This window comes from Gouania willdenowi, chromosome 16 (genome assembly GCF_900634775.1).
Source record: "Gouania willdenowi chromosome 16, fGouWil2.1, whole genome shotgun sequence".
Classification (NCBI taxonomy): domain Eukaryota; kingdom Metazoa; phylum Chordata; class Actinopteri; order Blenniiformes; family Gobiesocidae; genus Gouania; species Gouania willdenowi.
The window spans coordinates 29,981,413-29,995,785 of NC_041059.1; the positions used below are offsets into that span (position 1 = coordinate 29,981,413).

The following is a 14,373-nucleotide window of genomic DNA, read 5'->3' on the forward strand; positions in this document are numbered from 1 at the left end:
TTTGCATGTAATTTACTCCACATTTGTGTTACTTTTTACCTCCTCACCCCTTAAGAATAATATACAATTTCTTGGACAGTGCCAAACCATAGAATAAAGTATAGGGAAAACACCTGAAGAAACCTACAACTAGTTACTGGTCCAATGACTTAGTGTTTAATATTGAGGAACAACATGCCTTAAACTATATCTGCATTCAAAACTAAATTATAGTTGTACAGTAAATGTTAAAGGTGGTCTATGGATTAGGAAGTGTCTGGACTTGAGTTTGTGCCACGTGGGCCCTATATTGTCATAAGCATAGACACATTGTAGTGTTGAAAATATCAAGACAAATATTGATTGAGTCCACAGTATCACATGACTGTGGACACACAGGTCTATGAAGCATGGTAATGAGTTTGAAATTATGTGACATTTGTGATACTATGTATAATACTGCTAGAAAGGACCTAATAATGAGAAACCTTTCTCATTTTGGTCCCAATGGGATGGAAATAATATATCTGCAATGTGGAATTAAGTTTATACCTAGGCATCAACACAGCATTCTGGCCCACATACCAGCTGTTCTTTGTACATTTACTATTTATACTGTACATAAATATATAGAGAGCGTGTGGGTGAGTAACCCAGCACATAAAATAAATATACAGTGGCCTATAATGCTTATCTTTCTATATCTGGTAAATGGACTTGATTTGTATTGTTTTTTAATGATGAAAAGTTCATAGGCATGCATATCCCAGAGGATGACTGGGTGTTGAACTGGAAAAATGATAACAAAGGTAGCAAAAGTGAGTCCGCACACCAGGTTTAGCTCCAAAAGACAGGTTTAATTAATAAATGTGAGCCCGAAACTTTACATTTTTTTACTTTGTTTTTTTTCTTTCCATGTCTTGATGTCGTCTAAGGTTAACGCTATAAGAAGTGCAATCCTTGGTGGAAAAACATACAGAAAGGGAGGGCAGTCCAGTGTTACACCCGAGTGAGGGTGGGGGGAACAAGGGAAAGGGAGTTTGGAAGGGCAACAAAAAAGAAGAGCAAAGCCATTTTTAGTTACACCATTGGTATAATGTAATGCTGCTCAGACTGAAAACTACTGTCAGTGTAGTGATATAAGTAGAGTATCAGAGGAAGAACAGGCCACTGCTCAGACACTATGAAGACCCCGAGCCGCAGCCCTTATACTGTCCAAAGCAGTGCAACTAAAGGCCAAAGGGAAAGAACGCGGCCCTGGATAGCCCGGAACGTACACCCGCACACATGCCCCAGCAAGTGGACTGCACAGGTCCGATGTAGATCTGCCAGACCGTAAGGCACATACAACTCCCCTACATGCCCGCACCAAACTACCGCAAGACCAGACAGCCAAACAGCACCACCCCCAATCCCCCAACGCCCTACCGCACCCATACAAGTGCTTTATAATATCAGCTCATAGACCCATTCACACAACAACAGGACAAAGCTGCAAGGCACTAGTCGACCATTGGGACCAACTTATGGTTAATGCCTTGCCCAAAGGCACTTCAACAAATAGATATGTATAGCCATGGGATTGAACCCCCAAACTCTCGATCAGAAGATACAATCTATGCAATGCTATGTTTGAAGACACTTAAATTATATAGGTAGACGTGTCTTAATTACTCAAGCTTCTATCAAAAGAATATTCAAATACAAAAAATCACTTTAATCAAAGAAAATCGTTTCAATCAAAAATATCCAACAAATATTTGTAAATTATAAATTGCATTTAAACAATTTTGTCTCTAACTGAAAAGGTTTCTTCTTTATTGAATTTATTTTCATTGAAACAACTTTTTTGATTGAAAAATAAAGACACAAATCTACCTAAATTTTGAATAAAAACTCTTTTTTTTTTTTTTAAACTAACGTTAAATAGATGCAGCTTAATATTAGGACATTAGATCGAGGTGAACAAAGTGTAAAATTGAGGATCAGCATCCGGAACCAATGTTTCGTTCCTACAGATGAAGTGTCGGACACATTTAGAGGCGTAACCTTAACTACTTCCGTCTGTCAGTGATCCGTTGAGCTCAGACTTGTCGGTGAGTGTATTCATGAATGTTAACTATAATGACATATATATGTCTTTATTTTTCTGTTTGTCAGTAGTAATGTGTTCTCACCATAGTTTTCCGCTACATTAGTTCGGTCAGATGCGGTTAAGAAATGTCGTTTAGCTTCGTTGACGTCGCATGGCAGCGCGTGTGTGGATGACGTAGATCCGCCTGCTCATGAGCTTAGTATTGATTACTTTAAAGATAATCCTCACATGTTTGAATCATTCTAACACGCATAGAGCCCTTACCGAGCTGTAACAACCCGGAGGTGTTGTGTATCTAAGTCGGTGCGCTGCTTTTTTCTTTTTAAATATAATGTCATTTGCTCCCCTAAAAATAAAATAAAAGAGAATTTACAGCATGTCTGTCTTATTGTTCAAATATTTACGTTGTTGTTTGAGCTGAACTTTTGTGTAATGTGCGTTTCCTGAAACAATAAGGACAAATATGTGACCTTAAATAACATAATTACAATAATAGGAAAGGTATTTGCATGGAAAGCTTTTTCATTTTCTTTAACTTGTATGTAATTAAAGACGTTATTTACAGGGTCTAAAAATAAATGAATGGATGATATGACTGACATTTCATTGTAATTACCAGAGGTCTGGTTTGTTTATGGAAGTGTCTCCTCGTACGTAATACTTATCCATACACCCACCGGATTATTTTTCACTATACTGGCATTCTATCCGTACGAAAGATGACATTACAAGAAGTCACGTGGCCATTCTTTGCGGTTAGGGTTAGTTAGTCCGTAACGTAGTTTAGTGTTAGGGTTAGTCTGTAACGTGGTTTGGGGTTAGTTAGTCCGTAACGTGGGTTAGTTAGTCCATAACGTAGGTTAGGGTTAGTCTGTAACGTAGGTTATGGTTAGTCTGTAACGTAGGTTATGGTTAGTCTGTAACGTAGGTTAGAGTTACGGTTAGTCCGTAACGTAGGTTAGGGTTAGTCTGTAGCGTGGTTTAGGGTTAGTTAGGGTTAGTCCGGAACGTAGGTTAGGGTTACAGTTAGTCCGGAACGTAGGTTAGGGTTACGGTTAGTGAGTCCGTAACGTAGTTGACGTATTCATACAAATGGAAGTACTAGTGCGTAGCGTCTGACTGTCCAGTTTAGGTCACGTGGTGCACCTATCATGTTACCTAAACAGGCCAATGAGGGGCGTTGCGTACAGATAGAATGCTTGTATATGGATACGTGTTATGTATTGACAGCAACTGCCTTTGTTTATTTACGGTAAATAAGAACTTTTTTTTTTTATCTTCCTCTACAGGGTGCTGCTTTTTGGGACCAGACAGGATGACTCTGTTTCACTTTGGGAACTGCATCGCCCTGGCATACTTCCCTTACTTCATCACATACAAATGCAGCGGCCTGTGAGTGTGTGAATTAATCTGGGAGATGAATGAGAATACAACACAGTAGTGAAACATCAGTGCTTAGTGCTGTTGGCTTTGATCATACATGATACATTGTTTCAGGACGATTGGATGGTTTTAATAAGTAACGGCAGACATCATATTTGTTTCTGTTTTTTGGATTGTTTCATTCTGACTTGATGAAATATAACAAAACATTGTATTTTCTCTTTTTCTTTGTTTGCTACAAGGCCAGGACTTGATAAAAATGTAATTTAGTCTATAGTCATCATGCACAAAAAGTGAAAACCGTTGTTTTCCCTATCAATAGGTGAAATTATTGTTGGTCATGTATTAGCAATCACTCATTGACAATGCTAAGTCCTTATGACAATGAATGTTTACCTCATTATATAACAGACATGCAACATCAAAGTAGGGATGTGCGATTTGATGATTTATTGTTGTGAAAGATTAAAATGAAGCATCTGCAGTTTGCATTTTTTTCTCCCATGGTGCCCCTGCACAGCGCATCTAAAGTCTTTTTTCCCAGAACCAAATCCCACCATTTGCTAGTACGAACACATCAAAGACAACATCAGTGCACAGACGCGCATAGTGTGAGGTGCTGTGGCTTAGTGCAGATTGTTTCCTTTGTTTAACCCCCTCACTTCTGAGAGACGTTTGAGAACACAGTGTAATGCTGGGCAATATATCAATATTTCAATTTATATCAATATATTTATAAGCACGATATCACACGGGACAATATTGTTTATATCGATATACAGTAGTTCATTTTGCGTTAAAATAGCAATACATTTATTTCCATTGGCCGCAAATCCGCATCCATTTCTCCTTTTCCTCACCTGTGTCTCTCATACACACAGCAGGGTGACTGCAGGTCCTTAAAAAGTATTCAATTTTTTTTTTTTTTTTTTTACAAATAAAAGGCCTTAAAAAGTGTTAAATTGTCTTAAATTCAGATCAGATAGGTCTTAAATGTGCTTTTGTCACTTCACCACGAGAATTTCTGGTGAGCGTGGACTTTAGATTTCTGGGTTATTGTCCACTGATATTAAATGTTGTGTGAGAATTGTGTTACAATAAATATAACTTAGGACAATGTTGACAGTAACACGCTATGCTATAATAGTTATGGGAAACCCCAATTACATCACAGAGAAAACATCAATATGTATTGAATATTGCCATTGTGGTTTGATTGTATGCATCAAAGCATCATCTCTCATATATCGTGATATACTGTAGCTTGAAAATATTGAGATATTTATGTATTTATTTTCTGTAACATCACAAACACTCTGAGCTGCTCCACAGCAGCTACAGAGCTCTGTTTACGTGTCACTCATGTGACCCCCCCCCCCCCCCCCCCCAAACTGCTACTTTCTTAAAGGGGCCACATGCTGAATGACTCAATGCACTAAAAAGTGATTTCAGCCACTCAGACCTGTACTGAAAGAAGCCACGCTACAGAATCTACTCAAACATTTCATCCTTTATGAAGGAAAAAGCCATAAGTGGCACAACATGTTATTGTGCTGCTGCTGATTAAAATGGTCTTTGTGGCATTTTTTCCCTTCTGTGACCCAGTATTTTCTTGTAAAAGTGTTTATCTTTTTTTTCATTTTAGGTAAATTGGATTGTTTTAGTGGTGAATAACTTGATAAATAGTCTCTATAATCTAAATGATAAAATCAAGATATGAATTATTTTTCCATATTGCCCATCTCTGCTTCAAAGCAAATAAAATTTTGAGGAAGCCACACATTACTAACAGCTCTGTTTTATGCTAATGTATCATAGCATCCCTGTTGCTCTTGTTGATCATGCTGCAGTTTTGGAGACTTTCTACAATCTTACATTTCAGTGTTAGTGTACAGCTAATTTTAGCTTTTTCTTCTTATTTTTCAAACCAGCATTACACTGGTCAATGGGTTCACTGACAAGTTTAGTGGAAATATAGTAGCTGTCAAGGTATGATGTTAATGATCTTTAATTTTAAATTTACATTGTAACAAAGTCATGAATGCAAACAGAATCATCTGTAGAAAGCTGATTTATTAAGTGACACCCTCTGCTACTAACGTGAGGTAAATGATTAGATCAAACAAAGCTTTTGTTTAACTGCACACATTACATGGATATTAATAACGTGTGCTGTACATCTGATTTGGATACTCTATTAGCCCATAACTGTTTTCTAGCATCTACTAAGTGTGACCTTTTCCTGGTTTTGATGTAGTAATTGTTGGAATCTCATTATGGAATGTTTTTATTTACTTTGCAGTGTTGTCTCAGTGGGATCAGATTACAACCTTCGTACAAGCACTTTGACTGAAAGTGCTCGATTAATAAATGTATTATAATTATTTAAGAAGAAACAAAAGGTTTTCCTGGCTCTCATCATGATGATCAACATGTGTTGTGTGTAAGAATTGTCCTGATGACTATAGCAGTTTTATTAGTTTACACTTTATTAGATTAGTTTACACTTGATTAGACACTGTGACTGATCTGTCACAGTGTCTAATCCTATCTTACATCCCTGTTAATGAGGAACTTACACTTAGCTTGAATTTTGAGATGTCTGTGTGTCTGTGTGTGTGTCCAACATTCAGCTCAGAGTACAATGCTTTCTGGAGGTGTGTTCAAGCAGGCGCGACCTACCTCTTTGTCCAGCTGTGTAAGGTGAGCAATGTGTGTGTCAATCATCTGTTCCTGTGTTTCTGTTCTGTTGATGACCAGCAGTGCTCATTTAAACCTGATATAGATATAGTCCACTATGATATAAATGATAAGATGTTTTTTAGATTCAATTAACATGTATCAACCTAATATGGGGTGTATAAATGTGTTTAAATACACACAGACACATTTGATTTGATGTACTCATTGTAAGAGCAAATGATCACATGAGTTCTGATTAGATTTCATCCCATGTGATGAAATTATAGTTTAGTTTTTATTAGTTGACAAAATAGAATTATATTTTCATATAGTTTTTGTTCACATGTATTTTTTAAATTAGTCATAATCTAGTTATTGTATAAAAAAAAGATATTAAAAAATGTAGTGGAAATTTTTTTGTTAACAAAATGAACACTGATGACCCTTGGACATAAATGAATGCACAGTCATTATTCATTTTGTTTCGTACATGTGCTTGTGTTATTTATGTCTCTTTAACTTACAGATGCTGTTCTTGGCTACCTTTTTCCCTACATGGGAAGGTGGAGCAGGCGTTTATGATTTTGTTGGGGTGAGTCATGTAACTTTACAGCAAACTCCACAATGTGTGTGTGAAATTTGATAAATGAGATAAACAGGACAGGAGTGTTTTGAAAACATTTTAGTCCAAAATGGTAACTAGTTGCTGATGTCTGCGTGTCATTTTGTCTGTCAGGAGTTCATGAAGGCCACCGTGGACCTGGCAGACCTGCTGGGTCTACATCTTGTCATGTCTCGTAATGCTGGAAAAGGAGAATATAAGATCATGGTGGCTGCGATGGGTTGGGCTACGGCAGAGCTTGTGATGTCCAGGTACAAAGGCAGTTTGAGCAAACAAATAAAAGTGTTTTAGTCGACAGCCGTCATACTGTGAGGTTTCTGTTTTACAGATGTTTAAAGATCCCATATCATGCTATTTTTCACCCATTTCCATTAGGTCAAAGAACCCCAAAAACATAGTATTTGAGGTTCATTTTCCCAAATTTGCCTGTTTTCCAGAGTTTTAGCCTCTGAAAAGTCACTTTCTGAGCAATTCTAGACAAACAGGCTGATTTTTGGCCGACTTATCCATATTCATGAGTAGGCGTGTCTATAGACGGGACACTGACTTCCTCCTCCACGTACGATGACGTAGGGCCAGAAGACGGCCCGCCCACCTCCACCCACTCCGTAGCCGAGCCCATGCTGCTTTATAAACATGAGACAGAGCGTGGGGGCGGGGCGTTCACCGGTACATACATAGACTGTAGAAAATACATACATAGCACTGCGTGAAGGACCCTGAAATGCTCAGCTTCGTGGGCGTGTCTGTTCACATGTCAATTACAGCAGAGAGCTTCCTGGAGGCGTGGCTTCTCCAGCTCAGTCGTCATCGAAGTGGGAACGCGTCATCAAATTGGAGCGAGGTGTTTGTGCTCACCCTGCAGTAAGAAAGGAGCAAATCAATCTAACTAATGATTGAGGGAATCAATAAAAAAACACTTTGGACATGTGTATGAAGCCATAATAGCACTTTTATGATGTTTAAAGCACATAAGTCTATTTAGTGTAACATGGACCCTTTAAGAACCTTGATCTCAAAATACTTTCCAAATGATTTTTGTTATGATTTTACTATTTATATAGTTAGTGCTGTCAGGAGATTAAAAAAGTTGAACGATTAATTCATCTAATTAATTTTTATTGCCTAAAAATTATTGTGGAGAAAAGCCCTCAACTTGTTGTATTTTCATTTAGATTAATTACATTAATGTGGCAGATCAAATGATTGTTATATAACAAAGTGGCTTTATAAAGTCATTTATTGTTTTAACAGACCTGAATCATTTACATCCTGCTGTATGTGAGACTATAGACCCAAGTGCTGCTGACACCTTTAGTTTAGACCATCAGAATATTGATGTGTACTTTTGTCAATCTCCAAATAATAGAAAAAACAAACTAAATAAAACATCATATCCATATGTAGTGCTATAAGTTAACGCATCATAAATGTAAGAACACTTTTCTGAACAATACTATTATTGAACACTGAACTTGTTGCTTTTTCTCTCCTTCAGATAATAATATTATATAATAATATTTACCCACTGACTTTGTTCATTTGTCAGTCATGGACTTATTCACTTTAACTCTGAACCCTGTCATCTTGTCCAGTGTGGATTGGAGACATGGTAGCAGGTTGCAGCTAGCGCTGTCTGTGCTAGCTGCATCAGTATTATGATGCCGCGCTGTTTGGAGGGCAAAAAAAAAAGCGTTTAATGGCATTCATCTTTTTAGTTATTTTTTTCCTGTAAGTAATTAATTGCAATGAACGTGTTAAAGTGACAGCCCTAATTATAGTTAGTAGTAGGCATTGCATTATTCCCTGCTAAACAAAGGAACCACACAGTTTGTTTTAATCCATTTGTTGTGTGTGAGAATGCTCTAATGTAGTGATGCTAATGCTGTGCTAATGACTGCCTTTACCTGTCCAGGTGTCTTCCTCTGTGGGTCGGAGCCAGAGGCATTGAGTTTGACTGGAAATACATTCAGATGAGCTTTGACTCAAACATTAGTTTGGTGAGTTGATCTCTCTTAACTGGTTCCCTGGTTGGATCGTCCACCACAGCACACTCATCTTAAAGACTGTAGTGGTACGTGAATAGGTTTCTTTTGCAGTGGTGTGTGTTTTTCTGCTGCTTGTAGGTTCATTACATCGCCATGGCAGCAGTGGTGTGGATGTTTACCAGATATGACCTTCCTAAGAGTTTCAGGCTGCCCGTTACTGTGCTGCTGGCTCTGTCCGTCTACAAAGGCTTCCTAATGGAGTAAGTGTCAGCACACTAACACATCACTACAACAGATACTATAATAGAACAGTTTAGGATGCAAAAAACATGGAGTAATTAAATGTTATGAGTATAACATAGTAGTGAGGAATATTAATTTGTTCATTGTAGTTCTATGAGCCAAAGCTGCTGTTTTCACTGCTTTGTCTCTTCATTAACTGGACTACCTTCTCTACAAAATGGTTTTCAATATGTTACCATGATCATAAAAATGTCACACCCAATTAAGGCTGCACGATTTTAGCTCAAAATAAAATCCTGATTTTTTTTTACTTTGAAAACTCCATTTCAGATTTCGATTTTAGAAAAAATAAAATAAAAAACACTGGATTAAATTATTAAAAGTATTTTCTTTTAATTAAAAAAGTGAAAACTGCAAAGCTTTACTAAACAATGTTAAATCCTCTGTGGGATTGATAAAAGAACAACCTGCCCAATCAAAAACGAATTCCTTTGGGTTTTTACAAAGAGAAAAAAAACTGACATTAAAGAACCTCACAAATTCATATTGTAAAAAGAAGAGGTTGTAGTGGGGGTTCTGTCACTTTAAACGTGTTTGAAACCAGTTTTTTCAACAGTTTGTAAAGGCACCGTGTTCTTAGCAATGTGGAATGCCATCACATCTGTAATCCTTTTCCTCCTCGGCCCGGGGAGAAAGACTAGTGCCATTTTTACCCTCGTAAATGGAAAAATTAATTTTCTGATTTTAACTTAAAAATCGCCCTCAATAAATAATCAAATTTAGATTTTACAGAGGGTTTTCTGGGCAGTTACCCGGATGCGCGGCCATGTTGGAGGTAAGTGGCTGTTGATACTACATGTTGGAGGCTCACAAAAGTGTACTCTGTGATGGATAAACCACAGAAAAGTTCCTCAAAATACATTATAGATGCAAAGGCATACGGGGAAGGACTTGATCCGCAGAAAAGGGCACGATATTTGTAAAAAACACGGTTTATTGGTGGTGCAGATCCATACGAGTCGGCTTCCTCATCTTAGATCAATGACGACCCAGAGTCTTTGTCTATTATGTATCCTGATATCGTCAACATACTTGATTTCACCAAACCCTTAAATCTTATGGAAGTTTGGAGGTTGGCTGCGGCTGCAGAGGCTCATGTTAGCAACGGATATACTGTATATCGGCAGATAACTCAGTTAGTTCTAATAATTTCACAGTGAACCTGCAGCGTAGTTAGTATAAAATAGTAGATAGTAGATTTAGGCAATTCAAACAGTTATAGTCTGGACCTACTATGTAGCTTTGGATTGCTACGCCGGCTACATCCAGCAGCCTGTGAAGCCACGGAGCCTCGTACCAGCCGTGTCCACCAGCGGAGGAGCCGTAAGCGGTGTGATCGGAAGCAGGAGCGGAAATGCAGAGCGGGGCTAGCAACCAAGCTAAAAGCTAATCCTCACAGAACGCCGCTTCCTTCCATCGTGCATTCTAAAGTCCGCTCCCTGAAGAACAAACTGGACCACCTGAAGCTGGATTTAAATGCAAGACGGGAGATGAGGGACTGCTGCGCTATATTTCTCACAGAAATGTGGCTGAAACCATCCATTCCAGATGAGGCGGTTAGCATTGAGGGGCTAACACTGTTTCGGTCAAACAAGAGCAGTGAGCTAGTCTCATGTCACTACTCTCCTGATTTGTTTTAGTTTTAGAAGTCAATAAAACTTCAAATGTTTTTCACGGTCTGACCTATTAATACAGCCAAAAACACGGCAATAGTTCACCACTTCCTCTCAAAATTTTGGGATTTGCTCATGTGCATACTGTTTGTAAACCTGCTGCATATCTCCAAGATAGCAACTTCGGGTTGGTGATGCACTGTGAAAACGCTCTTTATCAATTAATCATGCAGCCTTACACCCAATATGTGCAATTGTGCACTAGTGCATTTTGGCTAATACAGCCAGCAGATGGCAGTAAGGCATACATTGAAAGGTCTTTTATGACCATCTCGAATGCATTTCCAACAGCATGCTGAAAAATGGACAAAAAAAATCAATCATTGTTTGAAATGTTCAGTATTAGGAGTAGTTTTCTTGTGGTGAGTGATTCCTGTTCCTATGTCTACAGATTGTTCATCCATGTGTTCCTGCTGGGCAGTTGGACCGTGTTGTTGGTCAAAGCCGTGCTGACTGGAGCCATTTCTCTCTGTTCACTCTTTCTGTTTGTCACTTTGGTTCATAGCAACTGAGTGACCCCCAGCACCCCAGGCTGGTCCGCATCGTGCACCAGGATCATACAGCCTGTCTCATAGCTGGGGAGGGATTGTTGATAGTAAGTAGTTGGGACTGGTCTGACTGGTTTTAACCAGCAGCAGGTAGCAGTTTGCAAATCTGTCAGTCGCTGCTGAAGGCTTCTGTGACATCAGCTCTATTAACATGTCTTTTTTATCACTTTGAATTTGATGTTTTTTCTAAGGTCCTGCAGAATTTTGAGAGAAAAAAAAGAATAATTCTAACAAAATTCAGTAATTTATTTAATATGCAAGCAGATGTTTGAACTAGTTTAACCTAATGTAGGATGTTTGTTCTGATTATTGAAGTCATGATGTTGGTGAATCTGTAGAATGACTGATCATGTGAAAATAAATGTCTTTGTATTGTTTGTTCTTTTTGTGAATGTTCATCAGCTTACAGAGCCTTAAGGTAGCTGTGTTTGGTTTGTAATGTTTGTGTCCTTTTTGTTTTACATCTACTCCACCCAGAGGAAACCCTGAGTTTAGTTTAATCACATCCAACAGTTTATCTCCATCATCTGTGTTTTTCTGTGCCTATGAAATAGTTTTGACCTTTATTTATCCTCCACTTTGAGAAAATCTGGTTTCTAAAGAAAATAAATACATGAAGGTAAAACCTGGGTGAAAACAGTAGGAGTCTTCCCACACTTCTACTGTTACATTGGACAAAACTACCTGGACAGAGAAGCCTGAGAAACTTTTCTGCTGGAACAAAGAGAGAATGCAGCTAAAAGGAGATTTTTGGAAAAAAGGTTAGAGATAAGAGTAAAAAAGAACTCTGAAAGAAGAAAAAAAGACATTTATAATGTGCTTTTGTACAGCATTAGTACATGTAAGAAATCATGGCAAAAACTTCTGAGCTCTGTGTGATAATTCCACTAATACTTTCCAGTGATTACTTTTACATTTAGATTTGCTTTTCATGTTTACACATTTTAACAGTGATATAGAACATGCTGTTTTACATGAAAATGTCTCAAATAAAAGGAAAATGAGCTAAATGTTCAAAATATGTCCGCCAAGAAACAGTTACCAAATTTTATTATTCGGCACCCCACAACGCAGGGCCACCACTGTTTTTGGTTCAATGTCATATGTAATAACTAAGTTTCCGTGACAGTGAATCTGTTCACCTCGTAATATGAATCGGTTAGCGATCATCTCTACTTTTATGATTTTAAAAAGTCGGAGTTGTTTGTGGCCTTGCAGTATCATTCCAATAAACCAGTTAAATGGGGACAGAAGTCATTAAGAAAAACCAGTGAGCACACACTTTGACTCCTTATTTGAATAAAGTCATTTTTGAAATTGGAAGATCATATATGATTATTGCTTTTCTAAGTAATGACAAACTGAGATATTGATATATTAATATTTTCCCAGAGGACATTTGATGTGAATGAATGACTAATGATTTGTTGAGTGTGAGCTCTGACTGGGACACTTACAAGTTGCTCAGTGTGGGTTTTAAAAATGCAGCTTGTGGCTTATGCTGATGTTCTTCTGCAGGACTCCTTTATAATTGAGAGGAATGAGTAGTTCAGCATCAGAACAGTCCCAATAGATCAGGGCTAGTAACTATAGTGAGCTGATGGGGATGATCAGAGTGAGATCTATTGAGTTTCATTGCATTGCGTATTACAGCGTAAGCAATATATCACTGTTGCTGCCTCCCAGTTTCATGATTAACTGTTTTTTCTGTCAGGTTTGCATGTTCTCCCTAAACCTTCATTACTTTTGTTTGTGAACAACATTGTATCTAATTAAGGCAACTTCGAAAACACTGGATTTAAACCTTAAAGTTGCAGAAGTTGCATGTTGACCCTTTGCATTCTAAATCCACACACCAGTACCTTTGGGTAAATGAGACTATGACTGGGATGGGCAACTTTTATAAGAGTGGGGTGCACAAAAATGTGATTGTCTGACTCAAAGTCCACATTATCAACATTAATATCAGCATTTAGAATAAAGACCAATCGAAACATTAATACAAGAAAGACTGACGGGCTTTGTCTTTATTTTAAGAGTGATTTTGTTTGTTTTTGTGGAATATTTAGAATTTTTTTGTCATTTTTTGTGTTTTTGGAGTTGCAGTCGGTCGCTGGGGGGGGGCGCGCGTGCAGCACCTCTCCTGCTGCCACTATGTGAGAGGCTTAGTGGCAGTTGTCAGCTCCAATCAGCAGCATACCTGCTATCATAATTCCAATCTCTCTCCCATGTCCCCAACAGACAGGCGGGCTCACCTCTGCCCAATCCCTTTTTTGAAAAAAATTGGTCGATTGCATTGAGAGATCAGCTGATCCATTCCATAATTTTGGTTTTGGATAGAGATGTAGCGAAATGCTCCAACTAGATTCTGACAAAAAGACAGCACAAGACAAAGCAAGCAGCAGGGCAGATAAGGGAGGGAGGGACGCTCCTGTGACAGGGGTGGAGATGGCAGTGTCAGACCAATCGCAAACACAGAAACTGTGCGGAGCAACTTACGTCACAATTGAGGAATAATTCTTTAAAAATGTGACAAATTAAAATCCATAATTCAGGCAAAAACAACACTGTTGCTGCAACAACAAAAAAAGCAGGAAGGAAGGAATGTAGGTAGGAAGCTGCTGACACTGTTAATGAGTAAAAGGGTGGGACTTTTGTACTCGCTCAGATCTTATCCAGCATTAAACCCTGTCCCAACCAGGGTAGGTGTTCAGCCTAAGTTACCATGGTGATTGAACATCACACACCGAGTAAATCCCGGAAGTTAGGGCAATAAGAGGAAATCCAGCTTCGTAGTACAGGCCCCAGAGATTTTGCTGGAATACTAATGTTAGTCTGGGACTAGTCCGGTGCTTTCATATCTGCCTTTGACTTGTTTCTTATACTTGTTTTTTCCCCAAAAATTGGGAAAATTTGAACATGTTTTTGTCAGAAATGGTTTTTTTATATCAATTTCCCAACCATGGGTTCAGTTATGTATATTGTGATTACACCTCTAGTATTTTGGTCATTGAGTGGGTAAATTGACCATTGGTCCGTCTCTGAGCCAGTCTGTGGAGTCAACAAAGCTCCTATTATTGAAATGCAACAATGGACTTTG

The 14,373-nt window shown here is 38.2% G+C and overlaps 1 protein-coding gene across 1 annotated transcript; it reads left to right on the top strand.

Moving 5' to 3' along the window:
• The first annotated feature begins 1,982 nt into the window (after nt 1-1,982).
• Nucleotides 1,983-12,596, top strand: tmem147 (transmembrane protein 147). Its single transcript, XM_028470689.1, has 8 exons — nt 1,983-2,075; nt 3,364-3,466; nt 6,091-6,160; nt 6,666-6,731; nt 6,876-7,012; nt 8,677-8,761; nt 8,888-9,009; nt 11,117-12,596. Exons 2-8 carry the CDS (start codon nt 3,390-3,392, stop codon nt 11,235-11,237), a joined length of 678 nt encoding a protein of 225 aa, XP_028326490.1. The 5' UTR covers nt 1,983-2,075; nt 3,364-3,389; the 3' UTR covers nt 11,238-12,596.
• Nucleotides 12,597-14,373: the final 1,777 nt, after the last annotated feature.

What these genes read in the sequence shown, in the direction of transcription:
- tmem147 (XM_028470689.1), top strand. Translation starts at nt 3,390, where the DNA reads ATGACTCTGTTTCACTTTGGGAACTGCATCGCCCTGGCATACTTCCCT. An exon ending in GCGTTTATGATTTTGTTGGG is followed by an intron (nt 6,732 to 6,875) that starts GTGAGTCATGTA and finishes TTTGTCTGTCAG; the next exon opens with GAGTTCATGAAGGCCACCGT. An exon ending in TACAAAGGCTTCCTAATGGA is followed by an intron (nt 9,010 to 11,116) that starts GTAAGTGTCAGC and finishes CTATGTCTACAG; the next exon opens with ATTGTTCATCCATGTGTTCC.